Source organism: Propithecus coquereli, unplaced genomic scaffold, assembly GCF_000956105.1.
Source record: "Propithecus coquereli isolate 6110/MARCELLA unplaced genomic scaffold, Pcoq_1.0 Scaffold944, whole genome shotgun sequence".
Lineage (NCBI taxonomy): Eukaryota > Metazoa > Chordata > Mammalia > Primates > Indriidae > Propithecus > Propithecus coquereli.
The window spans coordinates 444,519-452,113 of NW_012155774.1; the positions used below are offsets into that span (position 1 = coordinate 444,519).

The 7,595-nt window shown below is 55.1% G+C and overlaps 1 protein-coding gene across 1 annotated transcript in view; it reads left to right on the top strand.

Moving 5' to 3' along the window:
* Window positions 1–7,595, top strand: part of LOC105826943 (voltage-dependent L-type calcium channel subunit alpha-1S) — a gene marked incomplete at its 3' end in the record, with an annotated part of 45,170 nt that overhangs the window by 10,210 nt on the left and 27,365 nt on the right. The window contains exons 3-5 of the mRNA XM_012664958.1: window positions 3,777–3,916; window positions 6,013–6,155; window positions 6,321–6,473. Coding sequence (XP_012520412.1) covers window positions 3,777–3,916; window positions 6,013–6,155; window positions 6,321–6,473 — 436 coding nt within the window. The remainder of the gene's footprint in view (window positions 1–3,776; window positions 3,917–6,012; window positions 6,156–6,320; window positions 6,474–7,595) is intronic.

Here is a 7,595-nt window from a genome sequence, read left to right on the forward strand (position 1 = left end):
TCGTCGTCGGCAGAAAGAAGAGTGAGTCACGTGGGTATCTGGGGAAGAGCATCCCAGGCAGGGGGCACAGCAGGGCACAAGCCCTGAGCCCAAAATATTTTCAGCGGGGTGTGGGGGGAACATACACCCCGTGGGAAGGGCATCAGGACCACCAGCAGGGGTTTTAAGCCACAAAATCTCCCCTCAGCCACCACCAACAGAGACTCTGAGAAGCCTTCTTTGGAGGGTCACGCTGGGTAGTACTGACGGGGAAGTGTCTCCTCTCTCCTGTTCTTGGGGCAGAGAAACCATGGAGAATCCCCACAGTCAGGGACACACGTGAGACCGCACACGTGCTGTGGCAGAGGCTGTGAAGAGCAGCACAGTGTTATGGGGGAGGGTGAGGACACACGGGACTGATTCTCCCCCCCGTGGGGGGGGCGGGCGGTCAGAGGATCTTAGGGGACAAGAGGTCTGCTTGGGTGGTGGGCTGGGGGTGCAAAGGCACAGAGGCCAGGGCAGCCAGGGAGCTAGGGGGCCTGAAAGCCATTCCACGTGACTGGTGGCATGGCCAGCGGCCAGGGGGGAGGACAGAGAACTCTTCGGGGAGTATGTCATGGAGGGCCTCGCCTGCCACAGGAAAGCACTGGGTTTCGTCGGGGAGCTGTGTGGCGCCATCGCAGACGTGTGGGCAAGGAGGTGGCGGGAAGTGCATGGAGGAAGCCGGGTTGGCGTCGGGGGAGGAGGAGGCGGCAGCCGATCACTTCGGGTCAAACAGGGGCAGAGGCGGTGCTGAAGGACAAGAGGAGGTGGATTCGCAGACACAAGGGGTGGAAAGGCCTGGACCTGAGCGTGGTGGGACCCGGGGAAAGCGAGAGGGAAGAGTCTGGAAAGGCCCCTGGAGTGTCCTGATTGGGCGACCGAGTGCCGCTGGCTGGGACAGGGACGGTGAGGAAGAGCAGGTTCACTGGGAGAAGGAGGTCAGTTCGGCGCATGTTGAGTTTGGGGTAGGACAGAGCAAAGCCCGGGTGAGCGGTGAGAATGAACAGGACGCAGTGGAAGCCAGCAGGACACGGTACAGGCAGAAAACAGACCTCCGCCAGGGCCCAGGTGTCTACTAAGAATTGCTGTGATTTATTGAGCATTTGCTAAGTGCCAGGCAGTGGTGGACACTTACACGGTGCCATTTCATCCTCAAGCTGACTCTTGAAGATGTTACTAGTTAGCATTATCTCAGTGTTGCAGGTGAGAAAATTGAGGCTCACAGAGGCCTAGAAACCTTCCCAGAGCTGTGCCGGCGAGAATCAGCATGCCGTACAGCTGCCGCCCCCCACCTGGCCGTGGCAGACTCTCGAGGGCTGCTGAAGGACACTGGCATGTTTTAGGGACAGTTGATGACTTCAATCTTGGAGAAACAGCCAGGCCTTGCTCAAGGCAGTAAGTCCAGAGCTTAGTAAGTATCTGTGGGTTGACTGCCCCTTGTTCCTCTGCGAGAGACTGGGCTCAGGCTGGAGAGGCTGTGGGCCCCGCCCAGCATGTCGCTGACGACACTGTCCCTATGGCGCAAGAATGGGCATGTCCCTCTTCCATCTCTCCTGGCAAGGGCCCGTGCTGGGCACACACAGGGGTCCTGCGGCAGTGACCTGTCACTCCAGGCACTCCGGGACTGGGCTGCAGGGAGGGTGGAGGAGAGAGCAGGGGGCTTGGGGACAGCAGGCTGTGGAACCTGAGTGACCCCATCCGAGGCCCACAGCCCCTGACAAGTTCTCTCCGAGCCAGGCAGCAGGCAGACAGGCAGTGGCAGGTGCAGACAGCTCTCCATGTACGTGGCTGGCCGCCCGGCCTGTGAACACTGCGTCTATTCTGGGTCCTGTTTTTCCTCCTCTCAAGCCCACTTCTCCTGTCTGTCTCCCTGGGGTTGCAACAACCTGCAAATTTAAATGCTGACTTGACTTCACTCTCCTCCCGGTGCCTTTCCCCAGTGGTGTGCCTGACGCCCAGGAAGCCTGCCCTGCTGGGGAGGGGAGACCACCCACCCCATTCCAAGGAGACCCTCCACGGGTGCCTCCACCCCACTTCCCTCAGCAGGGAGGGTGCCCAGACCTCCCCCTGCAGCTCCAGTCCACGGAGCAGGTCACCCACGATTCCCACCCAGTGCTAGGCACAGTCTCTGTCCTTTAGCAGCATGGCATGGCCTCGCATTTTAATCCTCATTTTGTCATTTCCTGGAAGAAGGAGAATGGCTGGGATTACAAATGAGTAGAAGGAATGAGGGGTAAGATTAGGGAAGGCGAGTTTAGTCCGTGAAGCCTCAGTTTCCCCCTCAATATGGAAGGGGAGATTATGCTTTCAGGAAAATTCTCTGAATGACAAGTTTGGAGATTTCTGGGGCCATATTCACATGAGTGAGCCATTTGTAAACCTTCTTCCTTGCCGCCCACACCCACCCACTTGGAAGTAAAAATAAACTCTCTTTCGAATCATTAATGGGGTGGCCAGTTCCCCAGTCAGGCTCCGCCCAGAGCAAAGACACCGTGAATCCGTAACGTGAGTTTACGCCTCCACGGCGTGCGGAGCGGGAGAGGCCCCGCCGCAGGAGATGCTTTCGTGGGGGCGGTGTTGGTGACTAATGATGATTGGGGCATTGGATTCTGGGGCTCCTTGTTGTGTAACTCCAGGGGGCACCAGTCAAGATATATACACACGCACACGCACACACGCACGCACGCACGCACGCGCATGCACGCACACGCACACCGCCGCACGCACACGCATGCGCACTGGAGCCGTGCAGTACTGCAGCCTGGCCCAGGCAGCGCGCTGGCCAACACCCCTTCCAGAGACTGTGCTTGTCTGGGGAGGCCCAGCGGGGGCCAAAGCTCTTGGAAGCCACCAAGCCAGGGCTCGGATGGCTGCAAGGAGAGCAGTTTCAGCCCGGAGTCCTGACAGAAGGGACCTGCCTTTGCAGTGAGAAAAATAGTCCTGCCTGGGCCCTGAGGAGAGGCCAGGCTGACGGGGCGAAAGATGGGGTAACCCGGAGGGTCGGGCTCCTGGGGAAGGGCCTCCTGCAGGGCGGGGCTGAGCTGGCGCCCCCCACAGTGCGCCCCGCATCCCGCTCACCCTGCACAGTAGTGCCTGTCCCTGTAGGTGGCTGCTGCGGGCAGGTGGTGTGGGCGGGGGAGGTGACGGGAAAATGAATTAAAGGGCAGCCCCGACCAGCACGGGAAGGCCTGGAGTTCTGAGAAACCCACCCCCATCCCTATCTGTCAGCCCACTGGATGGCGGGAGAAGAAAGACACCCAAACCGGATAAACCGGGGACCTTCCCTTCGGGGCCACCACTTATTATCCAATTCTAGGCCCTGCAAGTAGAGTGATGAAGAAAATGGATGAAAGTCCCCACGGTTCACGGAGTTTATATTCTAGTGGGGAAGATGGATAATGAACAAGATAAGAATATATATATGTGATTTAAGTGAGGGATAAGTGCTACGAAGGCAAAATTGAATGCTGGAGGTGGCTCAGATTGCACTTGGTGGCCAGGAGAGGCCTCAGTGAGGGATGACTTTTGAGTAAAGACCTGCAGAACGTGAGGGGGTGGCAGTGTGGGGGGGTGTGGCGGCGCAGTGAGGGGTGGGACATTCCAGGCAGAGGGATCAGCAAGTGCAAAGGTCCTGAGGCAGGCGTGTCTGAGGAACAGCAGGGAATCCAGTGTGGCTGGAGGGGAGAAGGCAAGGACAGGTCCGAGGTGCGCTCAGAGAGCACAGAGGAGTGGTGTGACCACGTTTGTTCCCACAGGAGAAACTGGAGTATTTCTTCCTCATCGTCTTCTCCATTGAAGCCGCCATGAAGATCATTGCCTACGGCTTCCTGTTCCACCAGGATGCCTACCTGCGCAGCGGCTGGAACGTGCTGGACTTCACCATCGTCTTCCTGGGGTGAGACCTGGGTGTGGGGGGATGGGAGGTCAGACCCCCTCCGAGGCCTCTGTGCCCTGCCAGCACCCCTGTGTCCCAGAGGTGGGCAGGAACCCCAGCACTGGACTAACCTCTGCGGGAAGCAGCCTCCACCGGGCCGAGCCCCGCAGGGGTGCGGTCGGTGTTGGTGGAGGGTGAAACGTTGCCCCGCTGCTTGCCTGCAGGTAGCAAGCCCTTCCCCAGCTGGGTGCTGCAACTTCCTTTATCCTCTTAACATCGCACAAAACGGGAATGATGTGTGTGGTTCCAGGGGCCAGCAGCTTCTGGGTGTTCACAGGTTTCTCAGCTTCTGTCATTTATTCATTTATTCCACGGACCTGTATTGAGTCCCTGCAATGTGGGTTCACAAAGGTGGACATTTAGCAACCTGTGTTAGTCCACTAGGGCTGCCGTGACGACATTCCACAGACTGGGAGGTTTAAGCAACAGAAATCCATTTTCTCACGGTCTGGAGGCTAAAGTCCCAGGTCAAGGTGTTGGCAGCCTGGGTTTCTCCTGAAGACTCTGCTTGGCCTGCACACGGCCGTCTTCTCGCCGTGTCCTCACACGGCCTGTCCTCTGTGCCTGCGCCCCTGGCATCCCCTGCGTGTCCAAATTTCCTCTTCCTATAGGAACACCAGGCAGATTGGATTAGGGGTCCCCAGTGACCTCATTGTAACTCAGTCACCTCTTTAAAGGCCCTGTCTCCAAATACAGCCACACTCGGAGGTACTTGGGGGTTAGGGCTTCAACATATGAATTTTGAGGGGACACAGTTCAGCCCATAAAATTACCTTAAGGAAGGACCACCTAATTATAACAGCAGCATTTACCCAGCACTTACTATGTGCTTACAGATAACATCTCGTTAATTCTCCCAACAATCTTCTTGTTTCCCCCATTTTATGGATAAGGAAGCTAAGGAACAGAAAAGTCAAGCAACTTGCCCAAGGTCACACAGCTAGCTGGGGCAGTGCCAGGATTCAAACTACGTCAGTCTTGGCTCCAAAGGCTGCACTTTTAACCAGCATGCTGCCCTTCAATTCAATAAGTATTATGTTGGTTACTTGCTAACTGTCCAGGGCTGTTTTAGGCACAGTGGGGAAAATAGAAGACTTCTGCGAATCAGCCTCTGCACTTTGTGAGCTGCCCTGGTTGACAGCCAAGACAAAGACGTACAGATTAACAGAGTGTCAGTAAACAGCGCCTCACTGTGCATCACTGTTTCATGCACAGTGTGTCCCAGGGGTTCTGTTGTCAGAAGAACGGGTCATAGAAAAAGGAATTTGAGGTGGACTTCAAAGGATAGTGGAAATTTGAGTAAATTGAGAGAGGAAGAAGGGGTGAGCAGGAAAGAAAATAAAAGGGCATTATCAGAAAGTGCAGGCCAGCAGGGTGGCTCACACTTGTAATCCCAGCACCTTGGGAGGCTGAAGCGGGAGGATCGCTTGAGGCCAGGAGTTCGAGACCAGCCTGGGCCATGTAGTGAGACCTCGTCTCTTCAAAAAAAAAAAAAAATTAGCCAGGTGTGATAGCACACACCTGTAGTCCCAGCTACTCTGGAGTCTGGGAGGCTGAGGCAGGAGCATCCCTTGTGCCGGGAGTTGGAGGCTGCAGTGAACTAGGATCATGACACTGTACTCTAGCCTGGGCCACAGAGCAAGACCCTGTCTTTAAAAAAAAAAAAAAAAAAAAAAGTGCAACATGAGGAAAAGCCCAGAGGGAGAACTGGCTCTGGAATTTCTTCTCTGGGTCACTATTGAGTGAGGGTTGATGGGTCCCCTTCTGCCCACCAGGGACTGTGCCTATGGCAAACGTCCTTCCACCCCCTCCAGCACCCATCCCAAACGGATCACAGTCCTCTTTTTACTGAGTCTGAATTGGTCTCACAGTCTCTTTAAAGAAAATGCTCCAGACAGGCACTACCAACTTGTCAGAGTTAGCAGTTGGTGGGACCATATTCGCCATCTCTCCCCTAGGCCTTTCCACAGTCCCCTGAGCCCAGACAGAGTCCCAGGCCACTGGGACAGTAGCTTGTGCAAACCCCGGGCCCCTTCTCTCCCTCTTCTCCGCTCCAGGGTCTTCACGGTGATTCTGGAACAGGTCAACGTCATCCAAAGCAACACAGCGCCTATGAGCAGCAAAGGAGCTGGCTTGGACGTCAAGGCCCTGAGAGCCTTCCGCGTGCTCAGACCCCTGCGGCTGGTGTCAGGGGTGCCCAGTGCGTGGCCCAGACCCCTTCCTCCCCGCCCATCTGCTCCCTCGTCTCCAGTTCTGTCCCCCTCCTACCTTGGCATTCCAGGAGCTTCCCAGGGTTCATAGAGAGGGAGAGCCATGAGACCAAGAGGGGCGGTGACACCTCTTTTCCCCTCCCTGCCTGCGGCAGGCCTGCAGGTGGTCCTCAACTCCATCTTCAAGGCCATGCTGCCCCTGTTCCACATCGCCCTGCTGGTCCTCTTCATGGTCATCATCTATGCCATCATTGGGCTGGAGCTCTTCAAGGGCAAGATGCACAAGACCTGCTACTTCATTGGCACAGGTGCGCTCCCGGCGGGGTGGGGGGTGGGAGAGTTCCTAGGAAAAGTCAAAAGGGGGCGCCACTCCCACCAGTGAGGGAGCCCCAAGGCTGGGCCATTGCCTCCCACACCTGTCGGCCTTGGGAATGGGTTTCTCCTGGACAGTTGGAGGGAGGACAGTTCTGCCAGGGTCAGCGAGCACAGGAAGTGAGCAGTGGCCTGGGCCACGGCTTGTTCTGGAACACCCTCCCCACCCCACTATGACATGGTATCTTCCAGGCTTCCTGGGCCCGTGGTGGATGGAGACACAGGCTTGGGATAAGCCTGAATTTCTGTTTGTGTTAATACTTTCTCTTGCAGCCGTAGCTTTAGCGTCAGTCTGAGCCGTTTGTTCAGTTGTCAGAAATAACCTACATCGAGGCCCAGATATATTTGAGCTAAACTTTGTCAACCAGCAGTTCTCAAACTTTTTGGCCTCAGGATCCCTTTTCAGTCTTAATAAATTATTGAGGCCTTAAAAGAGCTTTTGTTTGTATAGGTTTGATCTGCTGATAGTGGTGGTATTACAAATGAAAACTGAGAACGATGTCATGATACTAACTTACTAATTTATTTTCAAAGAACAGCAATAAACCCATGACATGCAAACATAAATAATATAAGTTATGAAAAATAACTATATTTTCCGAAACCAAAAATATTTACTGAGAAGAGTGGTGACACTATTTTAGATTTTCTATAAATCTTTTTAATGCCTGGCTTGGTAAGTCTGCTGGATTCTCACACCTACTTCTTTTTTGTTTTATATAATATTATTTTTGGTTTTCTTTAAAATTTTTAAAATCTGGTAACTGGAGGGTGGATCTCACATCTACTTCTGCATGCAGTCGGTTCCGACATCACACGCCCTGCAGCCTCAGCCTCAGCCCGAGCGTTACTCGGGGGACTGTGCGTGGCGTAAGACAGAGGTGACCTCTGTTGGGATGAGCCCTCCCCTGGCTCTTCTAACTCACCAGATTGATTCTCCTTGGCCTGCAGTGTCTCAGGAGACTACTCACCTCCTCGTGCCCACTGACAGCAAGGGGACAGGCAATGCCACTCCAAACCCAACTCACAAGAGTAAACTCTGGCAAAGCTTTCAGCGG